At 40.7% G+C, this 18,287-nt stretch overlaps 1 protein-coding gene across 1 annotated transcript; it reads left to right on the top strand.

Annotated features, from left to right (window-relative positions):
• Positions 1–1,828: 1,828 nt before the first annotated feature.
• Positions 1,829–3,347, top strand: LOC121715452 (leukotriene B4 receptor 1-like). Its single transcript, XM_042101198.1, has one exon. It carries the CDS (start codon positions 1,933–1,935, stop codon positions 2,899–2,901), a length of 969 nt encoding a protein of 322 aa, XP_041957132.1. The 5' UTR covers positions 1,829–1,932; the 3' UTR covers positions 2,902–3,347.
• The last annotated feature ends 14,940 nt before the right edge of the window (positions 3,348–18,287 follow it).

Raw genomic sequence — 18,287 nt, 5'->3', positions numbered from 1 at the left:
ATCTACTTCATAGGAGCCCCAGTGTACAGAATGAATAGCCCTCTGCCAGCCAATCAAAAAATAGTATTTCTAGTATTTTAGTCTGGTATCCAGGCTAGGAGAGCATGCCAAGACACATGAAAGCTGATTAATAATCAGGGTTATTCCACCAAATACTGATTTCTGAACTTTTCGTAAGTTAAAGCATTAGTATTGTGTTGTTCATAAATTAATATGAACTTGTTTTCTTTGCATTATTTGAGGTCTGAAAACACTGCATCTTTTTATTTTGACCATTTTCTATTTTCTACAAATAAATGTTCTAAATGACAATGTTTCTATTTAAAATTTGGGAGAAATGTTGTCAGTAGTTAAAATAAAACAAAACTGTTAATTTTACTCAAACACATACCTATGAATAGTTATACCTATGATGCAGTCTCATCTACCATGGTCAGTGTGTGTGTGTGTGTGTGTGTGCGTTTTTAAGAGTGTTTCCCAGTAAGGGACAGGAACTCAGCCACAGTGTCATTGGTGCTGCTCTTTACGGTAACACAACCAGCTTTCTTTTTCACCATGGTATGCTTGAGCTTCATCACCAGTGTGCTGTGTGATACTGGCTTTAGTGTGCAGGCAGCGCTACTGTACAGTACATCCTGGTGGCCCATGCACAATGTCAGGGCAGAGCAGAGCATCAGCCTAAAGGGTGGAGAATCCTCCCGGGCCTCCAGTGGGTCCTGCACCTCTGTCTGCAACACCAGCCTGCTCCACTGCCAACAAATGAGTTATGAAGCTCAGGGCCACCCTCCCACTGGAGAGCCTGCTGCTGCTTGTACTTTCGTTCTCAGAGCTGTGTACTTTTGACTTGAAGCACTACATAAATAAACTTACTATTATTACTACTACTATTAGATCTCTCATCTTGCTGTCAGCTTCAAAAAAATGACAAATCCAATAAAGGAAGTGAAGACGGTGAAGGCCTGTGTATATGTCAATTGTGTGTGTCTCAATGTAAAAGTTGCCAGCCCTGCCGTTCTGTATGAGGGGTGCAGGCTGCACCTGCTCTGGCCAACTGACAGCTGTGCGATCCCATTCGTATGTGCAGGTTCCAACCTGCAAGGGCAGATGGCCTCACAGGCAAATAAGCCTGGACACGTGCACCTGTACCTGCAACAGCAGGTACTGCAGAGTACACAGCTCTCCTCCATTGAGCAGCTGGCACTGATGGCCCAGACATCCCACTGCCTCATCTGATTCATATTCTCTGGACCGGGTATTGTACTATCTAATCTAATGGAAAGAAATGGCTATTTTCAGTTTAGTCATACATTTTAGTATTAAGTAGATGTGATCATTTATACATTTGTACATTACATGTTCCTCATATAAACTAAAGAGAATTGAAGATTTTACAAGTACTCTATGTGTGCATAGTTATGGCATGCCAGTTGGTCTACAACTAGATGTTCCTAAAAAATACAAAATATTTGAAATTTGTGTAAATACCTTTTGTAATTGTGTTGAACATACCGGTATCATCAAAGCAAAGTAAACTTTTCATTCAAAGTCTTCTTTTACTTTACTGCCTCTACTTGATGAACAAACCCCAGTGTATTTGCAAACAAACTAAATAATCCTGTATTGTAGATCAAGACTTTGCATGCATTATCTACAGATGATATCCTGCTATATTTGACAGGTTGTAGATAAGAATGACAGAATGCACACATGTGTGGGTGGATTAAAAAGAACTGTGGTTGATTATGTGTACTGGCATGCACAAGAGTTTGGTTTTGAAGGGTAGCTTCTCAGGTCACAGTTGACAGGGTGTGGAAATGTTAAAGCGTATAGGGCAGGAAGTCTGCTCAAGTCTGCAAGTAGCTTCCTCCACCGGCTGCCCATATTGCACTTTATTGTCTCAGCGGTCTTGTACCAGCAGTAGTCGTTTCCACCATGCAACAGCAGCAGCAGCAGCAGCTCAACATCTCCAACATGAACGCTACGGTGCAGGTCACGGTTGAGAACCAGGTGGCCAGTGCCCTGCTGGGCCTCTGTTTTGTCCTGGGGGTGCCTGGGAACCTGGTGGTGATAGAAGTCCTCAGACGCAAACTGGTGGGAGGGAGCTTCACACTCTGGCTGATGCTGAACCTGGCCGTGTCGGACCTGTTGACCCTGCTGACCCTGCCCGTGTGGATCCACACTCTGCAGCACGGCTGGAATTTGGGCTCGGTGGCCTGCAAGCTTCTGGCCCACATGGTGTACTGGAGCCTCTACACCAGCGTGCTGTGTGTCACTCTTCTTAGCGTGCAGCGCTACGTCCAGGTGCTCTACCCACAGCGCTGGGCCAAGGTCAAGGCCACGGGTCATCGGATTCTGCTGGCAATCGTATGGACTCTTGGAGGCCTGCTGTCATGTCATGCTCTGGTGCAAAGAGACATAGTATTGTGGAGGGATGGGTTGCTCCACTGCAGACCACACTACAGGTGGGATGGGGAGAAGGTAGCCACTCTCCTGCTGGAGAGCCTGCTGATGTTTGTGCTGCCGTTCTCCATCCTGGCCTCCCTGTACATCGCCCTGCACAGAAGAGTGAAGCAGACCGTTCGCTCAGGTCACAGAAGAATGAAGAAGCTAGTGTTCAGAATCATCATGGTTTTCTTCATCCTGTCCATTCCGATCCACCTCAACAATTTGTTGACCATTGGGGCAATTTCTTCAGGATCAAATAACTTCCTGCAGTTCACAAAGGTCACTGGGAATATCGCCGGGGCAGTGAGCTTCATCAACAGCTGTGTTAACCCCTACCTGTATGCTTTCTCCCACCGGACATTGCGGCGTCAGTCCATAGTCAGGTCACTCAATCAAAACAGTTCATCTGTACAGTCTTGCTCCCTCAATGCCAAGCAGACGGTGATATTATCTTAGACAGACCACTATCTGATCTGATCTGATCTAATCAGATATCAGAGTTCAACAATACTTTTCTCCAGATGAAGATGTCCGCATGTAAGTCATGTTCAATCACTCACTGTCTTATAAAATCTGCAGAGTTTAGTTCGGTAAAGATTTATGGGCTGACTGATGCTGTGCACTGGAATATACAAGAGTCATGTGCAAAGTCTGTAAGGTTACTTAAATGTAATAGCTTATATATTACTAGCTACCCTGTTAAAATGAAATAATGGAACTTTTCAAAATAAGTCCAATTCATCAATAATAATGTAACTGACTACATTTGTTTACTTTTGGTTGGCAGAAACAGACAAATAAAAAAATAAATGAGTAATGAGTATATAACTCCAAAATGAATCGAGCCTATATACTGTACATGGCCAAAAGATGGAAAACAAGAGAACAAATATATGTATTAATAAATGAAGGGTTCAGATGCAAAAGCCTCTAAATGCCACCTATGTCAAAAATGAGATAAAGATGGTGAGGGGATGCTCTCCACACATAGTATACGCTAATCAAATAATTTAACTTCTAAACCCACTACATACCACTCCTTTCCTGGTCTGAAATATCGATTTATAGGCAAAAACCTATAGGAGACTGAATTTAAATGCTCATTTAAAAGAAAAGTGGTCAGACGGATTTAGAGGGTTTTGCATCTGAACTCTTCAAATGTTATCTATTTTAAACATTAAGACGCATACCAGTTTAACAAGAATAATACATTTAAATGCAACTTCTTTTGTAGTCAACATCATTTTGATTAGTAACTGCAATTTATTTTTTCAGTAACTGAAGCAGATTATAATTTATATTGTGATTTAATCACAATTCCATTACATGTAATTAATTACTCCCCTGGTGAAGTGTATGTACATCTTTTGTGTATCACATTTTGAGTATAAGGCTGTGCTTTAGGTTCTCTTTAAACTTTTTCCATGTAAACATATTTTTTACAAAATTCCTTACATCAATAATTTCTGCAATCAATCATAAATATATTAGATTGTATGTAATCACCGATGGCTTCTGCTGTATATACTATGTTATACTGTATACAATAAAAATATATAAATGTAAAATTGTATTGCTGTAAGTATCATACAGTTTATATTTCACCTATAAAGATAATATTGATAAAGATTCTGAGGCTTCTTGTTTCTGTCACAACTATACCTTTTGCCGCTGAGTGCATTGCCAACAGGTTGTCCTGGTGAATTAATGGTTATGATGATCAATACTGATAGCCTAAAGAAGAGAACCGAGTAATGACACGAGAACCGAGTAATCACAAGAGAACCGAGTAATGCTATGATCCAACATTTTACAGATGTTTGTACTTGACATAAGAGTTAAGTTAAAAAATATGAACTAATTTCACTTTGGCATTGAAGCTGAGAATGACACCTGTTTGCTGATCACATATTTTGAAATGTAACCAGCTCCTCAAATGATACCAGTTCTGTGCTTATAGTATGAGAGGTGCACATGTGGTTTTCATGATTCCAAGATTCCATTAGATGTATAATTCCACAGATATCCACGACTTTCCGTAAAGAATTATACCATAAAGTGATACTTAAGTCTCACTAGTAACAGACATATATGGCATAGGCCATCCTTCTCTTGGAATGAACTAAATTATTTTTGTTTAGAAAGAAAAGAAGAAGGAACGCTTTTCTGGGTCGAAGAATGTTAGTTATAGTCAAAAAAATCTGTCTTTCAAATTGTTTTCTTGTTTCACTATTATGTAATGTATGTTGCATATAGTGATTGGTTTCAGAGGATTTTGTACTGATGCTATACTAGTAAACCAGTTAAGGAATGCTGACTCTGCTTATCAGAACATAATTATATCTAAATAAAGTATATCTGGAAAATAAGTATATCTGATTAAAGTTGCCACTTCGTGACAAAATGCTTCCGCAGAAAAGGCTTTTTTGACTGTTTTAAATAGCAGATTAACTCAACTCAACCAGCGACCTAGTTTCACCACCCACTGTGTGGTTCTGGTGGTCTGTTTCACAATGCTGAAGAAGTTTCAGAGACAGACATGTAAGATTGTTTCCCATGGCCAGCAGCGTATTTATTTTGGGGGATATTGCTACACTGTTGCTGTGACTGTGCAGTTGCAGTCATCTATCATTTATTATACTAGCCTACAGTAAAAAAAACAAACAGTGATTCTTATCACAAGATATCTTAGACAGACAATGAGAGGTGCCGGTAGCCAGCTGTTGCCTCCTATGTGCCTGGCTGCCTGCTCAAGGTGGGTATTCAAGCCCTTGGGTTCACTATTGATGAAATGGTATAAATAAAATAAACTCTCTCTCTAACATGAAGAGTAATCACCAAACTTTACTTTCCACGTGGCTGCAATGTCGGAAACAAGAGACAAGAACATTACATTTTCTCAGAGCTTCTAACATGCACTGCAGCGCTTCAGGGAGGGAACGATACTGTTGGAGTGAACACTTTATGTGTTGAGATACACTCTGGTTAGAATAATATTTGGTCTCACTTTACTTGGATATAACTATTACTACTACTAATAATAATGATAATATTAATAATAATAATCAAGGTCGCTTTACAGAAGTCAAAGAGAAAACAAAAACAAGATTTATTTTGCCCCATAGACAGTTTCTACAACAGGTAGCTTTGTCGTTGCTAAACCACCATAGTAAGATGCAACTTTCACTCAAACGACCTTGTCTACCTGTGTCTAGAAAGCGCTGTTGCTTGGTAGAAAATAGCAAGTTCTGTTGTTCAAAACATGGTCCAGTGTTAATGATGTCAGGCTTTAAATTAATGATACAAAAAATTAGTCCTGCACATTTAATAAAAACATCTATAGAGCTACATCATATATAGAAAATAATTGAGAATGCACAACCAACTTATAATGAATTGGAAAATGTTTCTGTCGTGTCCCAATATTTTCTTAATTACAGCCTGTATAGAGAGAGGGTCAATCTAATCAGACTAATGCAATTAAAATGTTGACTGCAAAATATCCATGAACGATGCTTCAATGATTACTGTCGTACCAACAACCAAACTTTCTGCCCATGTTTGACCAAGAATAACAGTTCTAACTCAAAGACTGCGACGGAGGTTACCCTTTCTAGAAACACACCCCTGATTATTAATAAACTATCTGACACTCAACTACAATTGATGCTTAAAGTTAAGGTTAGGGGTTGGATTTGGTTAAGGTTATGTTCAGTAATTGTTCAATAACACCTCCTGATTTTGAAACTTAACAGATCAGTTAGTGTAGGAGAAAACTGTTTTATTATTTTATCTATCATGTATCATGTTTATTTTACCATTGTATTTATTAAGTGCTTATGCAAACATTGTATCTTACCCCTGTATGACCTTAGGTTTAGAGAGATGACTGCCTCAGACCCTTGTATGATATGACGCTTAGAGAAGTCTTGTGTGGCTGCCTCAGACCGGTTCTTGTTGTTTTGCACCTATACATATGAAACGGTTGCAGTTAATAGGACCCCAGCTTTGAAATGTCAAGCTACCCAATAAGCAGAAGTGGGTGAGGGCATGCAGCCAAATATTAAGACGCTAAGTTTCATAAGCATGCTTGTTTATGTTTCTATAAAAATATGTGCAAGAACCCCATACCTCTTTGTCGGTCTCGCTGAGGAGTACTGACCCTACGCGCAGTAAAAAAAAAACACCTTGATCTGGAATCCTGCTGTTGTCTGTTTAATAGTTAATATGAATATTTAAGTGAGTAACGTCTATGGTGTGTGTGTATGGTCTGTGAGTGTGTGTGTGTGTGTGTTTGTGTATGTCTGTGAGTGTGTGTGTGTGTTGTCTGTGAGTGTGGGTGGGTGGTTGACTGTGTGCGTGACTGTGTGAGTGAGTGAGAGTGAATGAGTCAGAAAGAAGTGAAAAAGAGCAAGTATGAATTTCCACACAAATGCCACCTGAATACCTTCCCACACCCACAACAAAATGAGGTAATATGATGATACCCAAATACATACAGACAAAACCACAACCAGTACCCCACCACAAAATGGCGTTACCTTCTGTTTATTTTCAGTTAATTTGAAATGTACCATGTTGTACCCATGCTAACAACAATGAGGTAGTGACTGGCTGGCCTTCACAGCCAGACAAAATGATGTATGCATGTGCGTGACTGTCTGTGTGTGTGTGTGTCTGTGTGAGTAAGTGAGTGAGAGTGAGTCAGACAAACACAGACAGAGCAAGTGAGAAGTTCTGCAAAAATGTCACCTACATACCTTTTCCCCTACCAACCAAATACACACAGACACATCAACTAAAGTCTGTTCCCATAAGATGCAACCAAATGCACCATTTAATTTGATCAGCACTACAATAAAAAATCACATTATTCAAAATCAGGCTCAAAACGCACCTTTTTACATTGGTCTTCCCTGTGTTTTAATTGTCTTACCCTGTTATGTCTGTAATTAAGTGTTGTCTGTTGAGGTCATCTTAGCTTAAATCATTGATCTGTATGTGTACTTACTTATCTATTTTTTTTTAATTATTATTATTCTTTAGTTAATGCACTATGTACAGCACTTGTGTATGTACAGTACGAGCTGTGGTTAAACGTCCTCTAAAAATAAACTTTACTTACTTACTTACTTACTTACTTACTTAAAAAATAGTTTTACTGCTGTCCATTCAAAGACCGAGGAGCTTGCTTTAGCCTTCACAGCAGGACAAAAGGATGCATTACATAGTGCACTGTGACAGGCTTTGGGTCTGTGTTGAATATGTACAGTACGAACATCCTTTATTATCCCAGTGCAGTGCTGAGCTCATTCATCATAGCTGTAGGACCACGCGACTCCTCTGTCCACTGGCACGGTGATAATGTTATGTGGAGAGGAGAGTGATGGAGTGAGCTGTGTGCATTCTCTGCTTTACCATTTACCAAGATTTCTATCATTCCGCACAGGTGTTTGTGTGTGTGTGTGTGTGTGTGTGTGTGTGTGTGTGTGTGTGTAAACACATGCATGAGGGAGAGAGAGAGAAGGAAAGATAGAGGTAGAATAAGGAAGACATAGGAGAGAGAGTGGGTGGATTTAGAGAGAGAGCAGAGAATATATGTGTAATCAGACGAATGCAACACCTCTCTGCTTTCCATCTTTCTCATGTGCAAAACGTGAGTGGATAAGGAGAGCAGGCCCTGCTCAACATGTCTACAGGGGGGTGATACACGGGCACGCCATCACAGCTCACACAGTCCACTGGGAAATATCACCGCTGGCATCACTAGTGAAATATTCATCTCATCACTTAAAGTGTGCTTTTAGCTTATCTAAAAACTTCACAGCATTTCGCGGAAGTTAGGAGCAAGTCTTCAGCCACGTTGTTTCCATGTGTTCTTGAATGCTAACTGAAAAGCTAAAATAAATTTCTATACAGCATGTTGCCAAATAATTGACATTTACAGTAATTATGTATCTGAACTGGGTCACATTTGATGGCATGCCTCGACGTGGTTTGTATTTCCGTGCTTATTTAAAAAAATAAAAATTTCTTGAATTTCCCCTGGGGATCAATAAAGTATCTATCTATCTATCTATCTATCTGACAAATGAAGTGCCTTCTTGCACATGTTCAGTACTAGAAGACATACAGGCATAAGTACCAACAGTAAACATAATAAATAAACAAACAATAAACAATAAACAAACAAACAAACAAAGAATTACAAACCACTGAGGGTAAAAGCAAGTTTTCCAAGAAGAATGTAAAAACAGGCTCTACTCCATAAGACCATTAATATTGATTCACCAGTCTAGGTCCTGCTTGAGGTAGGATTACCATACATGCTTGGCTTATTAGATCAGTAAAAGGGAAGGGGGCATTTCCATGAAATCTATTGCTATTCTAACCTTGTCCAAGGGCACCACTGTAGTGCCTGAGTATTAAGATCAGCGGTATACTTTAAAATATAAGCTAACGAGGTGACCGCATTAGGGTAAAACGCCCGTGATGGGTACAGCAATCTAAAGCCATTTAAATCATAGTTTGGTCGGATGGGTTTTAATGATTGGCGCAAAAAAAGTGGAACAGAAATCTGAGGGAAGTGAGGGAGAGAGAGTGGGTGAGAGAGAAAGAGAGAGAGAGAAAGAGAAAGAGAGATGGGGAGCAGAAAACATGTAGGACACGGAGAGGAGGGGAGGGGTTGACGGATCAAGATGTGAGGAGGGTGGGAGAGAAGAGGAGGAGACGGAGGAGAGGGGCAGGAGAGGAGGATGAGAAGATTGGGTGCACTGTAATATTACAAATGGAGCCAGGTCATTAGGAGAGGCCTCCAGGTAACATGCAGGCTGGCTAATTACACCCTAAGGAGAGATGTTATTAGATCAGCGTTGTGTCTTCACATAGAACTCCAACAAGCTAAACCGATGCACTTCACCCATATAAAAAACACAAGTAATATTCTCTCATTTTCTCTTCCATCCTTCACAGAACACATGGAAGAAAAAATCATCTCAGAGTAGGTTTTTAATGGGTTTCTTTTCTCCAAACATGCTGAACTGAGAAACTCTAGCTCGGCTTCTCTACACTGGCTCAATTCTCTAAACTGACTGTGTGTAACCACTGTACAGTTACTTGTGGGCTCAAAACAACATAAAAAATATATTAAATGAAACAAACAATAAAAAGTATCTATTATTTGCTTGACATAAGGGCCCTTTTACAACTGAAAGACTGTAATATATTAACAGTGGATTTGGTTGGATTATCCACAGGGTAATCAAGGTATTTATGGCCTTGGATGAGTAATATTGAGAAGGAAAACATTCTGTACTCTCTCATTGGGTCTACAGTAATTTAGTCTGACGCATGTCTATGCAATTGCTTTCTAACTAGGGCAGCATCCACTTTAGACACACACACACGATCACCCACATCATGCACAAAGGAAACACAAACACAATGCACACAAACACACAGGGCAGTACAAGCAGAAAAAACAGGCCCGTATCTATTGCACTATAAAACTGACAGGTGAATCAGTCAGCCATCTTATTAAAGAGGATGGAGCCACCCTGCCTCCATCTCCGGAGAACTCATGGCAGATTACTGTGACCTGAATACTTCCCTGAGACACATGAGACAGAAGAGTGGAAACAGATGGAGGGAGAGACACAGAGATGAGATAGAGAGAAAGTGAGAGAGAGAAAGTGAGAGAGAGAGAGAGAGAGAGAGATAAAGATGTGTGGGTGGGTGGACAAAGAAGACAGAGGAAGAGGATGCTGATGGGTCCAAGGCTGGCTTGTCCTGCTTTTTCTACTGGTTGGATGTGCTCTAAGTGGACCACGATTGGACAGCATCATGAGGATGACAGTATTAGAGAGAGCAAGACACACAAACACACACACACATTTGCATGCAAACACACACACTCATGCAAACACACACTGTAGAAACAGTCACAGTGATACCTGTTACTCTGGCCCAAGGGCTTATCTCCAACATGCCTATGACGTGGGGACTAGCAAAAACACAGTAAATAAATAAACAACTCAAAATAGCAACACTAATAATGCCCCTCTCCAGTTTTGTTTTCTCCGAGGATTGGCCATCAGTGTTAAGGATGTCTCTAATTTCACACCATCTTGCAGCCACGCACAGGTGTCAGAAAAACAACACAAAGCAAAACAGAAGCCACACTTATTGGGGATAATGTCAGCTATGTCGATGTGCACCATGGCTGGTGGACAGAACAGGAGAAAAGACTCCTCAGACGCCATTTGAACTGAGGACAAAGGTGACTCTTGAGGGCCTAACCAGACATACAGTAGGGAACTGGTTACATCTAGGAGCAGAACCAAAAAACATGAACTCTCTTTAATCCCACGTGCTCTTAAACTGTACAATAAGTCATTTTATACTTACTGCACTTGTCCTCTTGATAATTTTGTCTTGTTTTATATATATATGCCCTTATTTATGAGTTTTACTTTGTTGTTTGACCAAATTCAGGACTGTAAAAACATTAAGTTTTCCCAATATTTCTGCCATGTCAAACCAATAAAATGAAATCTGAAAATTTGAATCTGACCACATTGACAAAGGTCACTCCAAATGTTGCTGACCCCTGTGTGGTTGACGACCCCTCATCCTAAAAACAAAGAACTGCAAAGTTGATCATCAGTCCTGACATGACATACACTCTCCTCACATCCTCTCATTTAATCCTCTGTGCACCTAACCCATAGCGGCAACCAACATCACCACACATCAGAGGAGATGATCCATAAAGATATCATCACTGCCCTCAAGAGCAGGAACGAGGTGACAGTGCTACTCAATAACCAGACCAGCATGACCTGAGCGTTCCTACTGAAACATGATGTGAAGAAGGGAGGGGGAGAGATGGGGGGGGGGGGGGGGGAGATATCACTATCTCCTCTCTTTACAGTGTATATCTCTCTCTCTTCTTATATATATATATCCTCTCTCTTTCTCTCTCTCTCTCCTCTATCTTTATGTCTCTCTCTCCTGTGTCAGTCTTGGAGTGGGGAGAGACATTTATTCCTCTCCCTGCTGGAGTTCACAGATATGGTCAAGCATCTCAAGTGAAGCAAATTAATAATGTCGGAAAAGAGGAAACAGCAGGTCACTGTAATAACAAGCCCATAAATATATCAGGCATATGTAGCACCAGGGGGAAGGAAACAGCACTTACTTAAGGGGCGAGGTAGATACTGTATCGTTATCGTCTCCCACCTCATTCACACCTACACACACCATGCTAATTTACAACTATAGGCTACGTGTACGTGTTTCAAATGGGGGTCACAGAAAAGGTCAAAGCACGCGGGCAAATACAGTATCATGTCATTCTTCGTCATACCAGAGTCTGATCATTCTCTGACTAAGCCAGATTGACCTTTTGACTCACTAACTAATGGGACTGGATATTGTGAGGGAGTATGGCCTTCAGTGTCTGCATTATTACAGTAAACATCAGCGAAGCCAGTCTGTTCTTTCCAGGCAGGAGTCAGATGCCCCATACACACTGTCTACAAGGGGGAAGCTATGCTTTCAAAACATGGCTAATTTTGTTTCACTACTTCAGTGTAGAAATGTGAAAGGGTTTTGTCACAATTACCTTACATCAGGATTCAGGAGTCAACCATGGCTGTTGTGCGTGCGAGTGTGTGTATGTGTGTGTGTGTGTGTGTATGTCAGAGCAACAAAGATGTTTGTCTGGGTCAGGGTGTGAGTAACAATGTGTGAGTAATAGTGTATGTGTGTGTCTTTCTATCTGAGACAGAGGGAGAAAGAGAGAGAGGCGGAGAGGAATGTATGTGTCTATGTGCACGAAGAGAGAGAGAGAGAGAGAGAGAGAGAGATGGGGTAGAGAGAGAGAGAGAGAGAGAGAGAGAGAGAGAGAGAGAGAGAGATGGGGTAGAGGGATGTGTATGTGTGTTGCTGCTGGTGGTGTGGATTATCATGAGTTCCCCGTGCCGTTTTTAGCCACCGCGGGGCCACTCGGTGACGCACATCAAACGACGGCACATTTGCACCCTGTCTCCTGCCTGCCAAAACAGAGCCTTAATCAAAATAGTTCCGGCGCCTCTGCCCAGTGGCTATTCTTACCTGCTATCTCCCCATGGCTCTAATTCCACATCGATCTGTCTGTCTCTCCACACCCACCCACCTCACACACACACACACATACGCACGCACGCACACACACACACACACACGCACACCGGCTTCAATGAACGAACATGCCAAGGGCTCAGGGAGGTCAAACTGAGCTCCCCTTGAAGCAGCACAGATCAGTGCACACAGCCACTCCTTTAGAGACCACAGTTGGTGGTTGTTCACTTTATTGAGGCCATTCGGAGGACATTTGATGTGGCCATTTATAGCTGCTTCCTTCAGTCCTCCCCTAAGCCAGCGAGGTGTAAACGCTGAGCTCTAAGGTTAACATCCATTACTCAGAGCCATTTTGGGGAGATCTGATGGGAAAAAGCATCTGGTGATGAAAACAAGTCATATCTGTCAGCTTTATATTGACCTACTTTTGAAAAAAGGCGTATGTCATCAAAAGTAATCAAGTGCTTGAATTGTCGTTCACACACAATAATTGTGAGGTCAACTGAAAGAGCTCATGAATGTTTAGAAAAGTTTGTTTAGAAGAGCTAAGGGGCGACGACTGGCAATAGCATTGTCCCTCAGCAAATGCACTGCAAATCAGTTTCCACATATGACTACTAACATTGCGCCTAATGTCACTAACGGTTACCTCAAGCAGGCTGTTCACGCAAAAGTGCACTTATATAAAGAGGGAATGTGTTGAACTTTCTCCCTCAGTCCATTATTACCGTTTGGGATGAGAACTTTGTCAAAACAGATGAGAATTCTGTAAAGAGCTACTGCATCCACAACTTTCAAAATGGTCAAAGTTTCATGAAGACTATGACCTCCAACAAAGTCTATGGCCTCCCCATTCAATATTTAGAGCAAGAGAGAAATCATCAAATATGAACAAAGACATGAAATGTAGGTAGTTTGGGGGAAAAAATCCAGTGGGAATATTGTAATAAAGCAAATGGAATGTTGATTAATGTTGAATACATTCAGATGAGTTCTACTTTATTTTTCCACTACAGCTCTCCAGAGATTACAGTGGCAATCAACCAGACATTACCTGGCTGCCACAGGAATTCCCAATGCCAATAGTCTGTCAGTCATTTCTTTGCCACCTTGAATTTTAAGTTTGATCCTAATATGATAAATTTGGCCCCAAGTGCTGAAAATGACGTAGGTCTGAATCATCAGATACACCACATAACCTGAGACTTTAGCAGCTTCAGTTTCTCAAGATGTCAAACTTAAGTTGAGGTTTAAGCATGTCTCAGCAGTTTGATCCTGATTTGAATAATAAGGGGGAAATTATGTGATACACCGTATAGACTTTGTCTGAAGCTATTGGTTTCATGATCAGTCTTAGAGATGAAACAATTAATAGCATATCTTTGTAAAAATAGCACTATATTTATATTGTCAAGTGATAACGGAGGAGGAAAACCACAGGACCTAATGAACACCAAGAGTCGTGTTAAAGCCGAGCTACACCAGGCAAGTAACAAAAACGGTTAGTTTGCGGATTGTGACAATTTTTAAAAATTAAACCAGTCGTCTTTTTTTCTTCTTTTTTTCCCCTCTATTATTTTAACTTGTGTTTTTGTTTGTTTGTTTTTATGTTCATTACTATTATTACAAGGGCCATCTGTTGTTATCTTTGAGATTTAAAGTTTATTATTTTCTTTACTTTGCCTATTATTATTATTATTATATAATTAATATTATATAATAATAATAATAATAATAATAATTGTATTATTAATTCTTTTTTTTTATGTAAAGCACTTTGGTGCAATGCTGTTGCTTTTTGAGATATGTGCATCCTAGAGGCATTTTTAAATAAAAGTTGGGAGCAGGGCTTTTTATCATAATTATGGTGTGCTGAATCCAACTAGCCCTGTTCCCAAGCTGAATTTTGAGTTTTTGACCATCTACATTAGCATAAACAAAATGGCGATTTTGGGCCCTTTCTTTGGGAACAGAAAGACAAAAATCTAGTATTAAGCATATACTAATTACCTGAAAAAACCTTTGAAAATCAAATTGCTGAAACTTTATAACAGAGCAGGCATATTTGAAGAATGAGACTAATATACTTATACTTTTAATCCTAAATTGTACACACCAATCCACATGGTCTAAATTTTGTCTCATTAGAAGTTCCATCATTCCACTATATATTCCTCTACCAAATGTATGACCAAGTCTGTTCTGTACACATTGTAAATTCTACAGACAAATGTTTCTGAAGATTTGTTTCCTCTGTGAGTTCACCAATGCAGCTTTTTCAGCAATTCATGGTGCTTTTCAAGACCTCAATTTTGTTTCGCTTCAGTACTGAGACTGGCACAGATGAGCTCTCTTTGGATTTCTCGTGTATAAAATCTACCGAGAGCCACCAACCAACCAGCGAACAGAGGGCGTGGCTCAGAGAGAGATTATGTTACACAGGCATGATCTTTGAATTTGGGACAAGCAGACCGCTTGGAAACCTATTATATGGGCTACAGTTAGGCGACCATTACACTTATATTTTTAACTTTTTCCAGTTTACTAACAGGAGTGTCACAAACAAAATCACAACTGAGCTGCCTGTGGGTTTGGCACTTTACATGTTATAACATCCACAAACATAAGTCATACCTTAATTCTATCACTTGAAGTATGAACGTATTCCCCACAACTAAGATGAGATAATTGCCTATGTTATATCAGAGAGGGTTAAAGCGGAGCAATCAAGGATCTTTGGTTTGTCCTTGATCTCTACACTGGGGAATTGGAAGCGAATTAGGTTGGTAATGTATGTAGTCTTGGCATGAGTCAGTTACATACCCATTTCGGTAACACTTTACGGTAAGGGTACATGATTTATCATGAATTTATGCATGGATTATTTATGCTTAAGAAATCATAAATCATAATGATGTACCCATCGCACCTAATGCTTTAGTTGATATGTTGTTCATCCATGAGGTCATCATGAATGAGAGTATACAGTATGAACTCCTGTCAATTCCTGATGATTTATAAGATATGCATAAATCATTACTTAATTCATGCATGAATTCATGATAATTCATGTACCTTTACCGTAAAGTGTTACCCATATTTCTTCATAACCGTTGTGTTAGTAAAATTATTGAATGTCCTGTGAATTAATAGCTAGATGGATAAATAGTGCTTCAAGAGGCTGGTCCTGGCCCACCTCAAGATCTGCTTACCACCCTCACTGGACTCCTACCAATTCGCCTACCGTCAGAACAGGAGGACAGAGGATGCCATCTCTACGGCACTTCACTCTGCCCTGTCCCTCCTTGACAATAGCAACACCTATGTGAGAATGCTGTTCATTGACTTCAGTTCAGCATTCAACACCATTATCCCCTCCAAACTGACCACCAAACTCAGTGAACTGGGCATCAATATCTCCCTCTGAAACTGGATTCTGGACTTCCTAACCAACAGACCTCACCTCCTCAACCCTGAACACCGGCATGTGCTGAGCCCTCCTTTACTCCCTCTTCACCTACGACTGCATACCTGTACATGGCTCTACCACCATTGTCAAGTTTGCAGACAACACTATGGTGATTGGTCTCATCAGCAACAATGATAAGACAGCCTGCACCTAACATCGCGGTGCACCGACAACAACCTGGCTCTCAAAACCAAGAGGACCAGGGGTGTAAGTGGTAAAAAAAGAGGTGGGTAAACTATATTCTGTGATCAGGCGGACCATGACGCGGTCACCGGTAAGGTGGACCACGGTATACTGGTGTGTATCCTGACCACATCGCTATAGGCTACCATTTCATGGTACCAAGGATATCACTGGGTGTTCCCTCATAGGCCACACGATCACTATTCAATTTCTACATTAAAATAAGTTCATTGTTAACTTAATATAGGAATAAATATGGTTAAAGTCTGTAAAGTTTATTAAATCACAATAAAGAGAACAAAAATTTCAGGATGTAGTCAGTATGTCAGAATGACGCTTCAGAAATCGGTGTATATCCATTTAAAAAATCCATTCATTATCCAAACTCATTTACTTGACATGCGGAGTGACTAATCTTTGATGCTTCTTGCTGACCTCTAACTCTAGGGAGAGACGGTGAATAACCTAATTTCATAAAGTAGACGCACTTCACACTCCTCAACCACAGACACTTAAAAGCCCCCTTTGTTTCTTGGAATGACCTTTTGTACCTGTTAGTTATCAAGAAATGCAACAACCACACACACACACACACCATCTTTCTTTTAAACTCACACACACACTCACACTGGGGCTCACTCTGGGCTTGTAGTCGAGTCTGTTTTCTGGCATAATCAGTAGGAGGGATGTAAAAAATCATCAAAAAAACATTTATTATCCAAACTCGTTTACTCGTGTGACTAATCTTTGATGTTTCTGCCGCAAAACGATTGGTAACTGATACCATAATGTGGTAGCCTGACGAGCCAGACCCACAATAAAATGTAGGGTCTGGGCACTCACCGTTCGCAGTGCTCAGTCCGAGGGGCGCGATAATCGGTTGTCTTTCAAATTCCCTCTGCACGCAATAGGACAGCGCTGAGTCCCATGCGTTTTCCCACCAGCGGAGCTAGTTGGCTAGTTAAAATTTTTTGCCAACTTAAAAAAAGCTCGTGTCACACAACAGCAACATCCATCTTCTTTGTTTTCAAGTAGCAGGGAATTCAAGCCAAACCGTTGCAACTCTGCCATCAATCAATATGTTAAGCCCGCCTAACGACTCTATACATGATTTAATTGGCCTGATAGAAGTTTATTTTTTCGAGCTCACAAGCCAACGGAGAGTTGCTAGACTAGCTCTGGAAGCAAATGTAATTTGCTTCCGCTAGGGTGCGTCTAGATTTCTAGGCTAATAATGTGGCGCAATATGGATAAACTGTGTTGCGCAGGCCGGATTCAACAATGAAACTAACAATATGAAACTATACACAATTGTAAAAGGACATAAGCTTAATTTAAAACGCTAAATGCTTAAACGCTATTTCCGCAATTCAGGAGGTGCGTAACGGCGTTTATGTGCATTTAGCCTCCACTACATCCCTGAAGGGGACCAAAGAGCTCATTGTGTACTTCAGGAAGTCAAAAGCTAGCACACACACCCCCATCCTCATCAACGGGACTGAGGAGCATGTCACCAGCTTCAAGTTTCTGGGTGTTCACATCTCTGTGGACCTCTCTTGGATCCTTAACACTTCTACCCTGATCAAGAAGGCTCACCAGCGTCTCTTCTTCCTGAGGAGACTAAAGAAGGTCCACCTGTCTCCTCAGATCCTGGTGAACCTCTACCGCTGCACCATTGAGAGCATCCTCACCAACTCTGGCAGTATGGTATGGTAAATGCTCTGCCTCTGACCAGAAAACACTGCAGAAGGTGGTGAAAACTCCCCAACTCATCACTGGTTCCTCACACCCCTCCATCGACATCACATTGCACCTTTCTGCTTTTTTGCACTTCTGGTTAGACGCAAACTGCATTTTGTTGTCTCTGTACTTGTATCTGCACAATGACAGAGTACAAGTACAGATAATCTAATCAAATGAAATGTGTGACTACTGACCATCTTTCCAATTAGAAATCAAGGATGTGATGCTAGCTTGTTAGTTAATCGTTGTTAGTGATTGGTTCAAAGGAACTCCAATTCTACCAGAAAGACTCAGTAGACAGAATAGAATCAGTTAACAATTTAAT

The sequence above is a fragment of the Alosa sapidissima genome, chromosome 8, assembly GCF_018492685.1.
Source record: "Alosa sapidissima isolate fAloSap1 chromosome 8, fAloSap1.pri, whole genome shotgun sequence".
Taxonomy (NCBI): Eukaryota; Metazoa; Chordata; class Actinopteri; order Clupeiformes; family Clupeidae; genus Alosa; species Alosa sapidissima.
Note: the sequence above shows the minus strand (reverse complement) of the source record. Positions and strands in the feature narration are given on the sequence as shown.

Bases quoted from the DNA above. Each gene is read 5' to 3' on its own strand.
- LOC121715452 (XM_042101198.1), top strand. From the start codon at position 1,933: ATGCAACAGCAGCAGCAGCAGCAGCTCAACATCTCCAACATGAACGCT.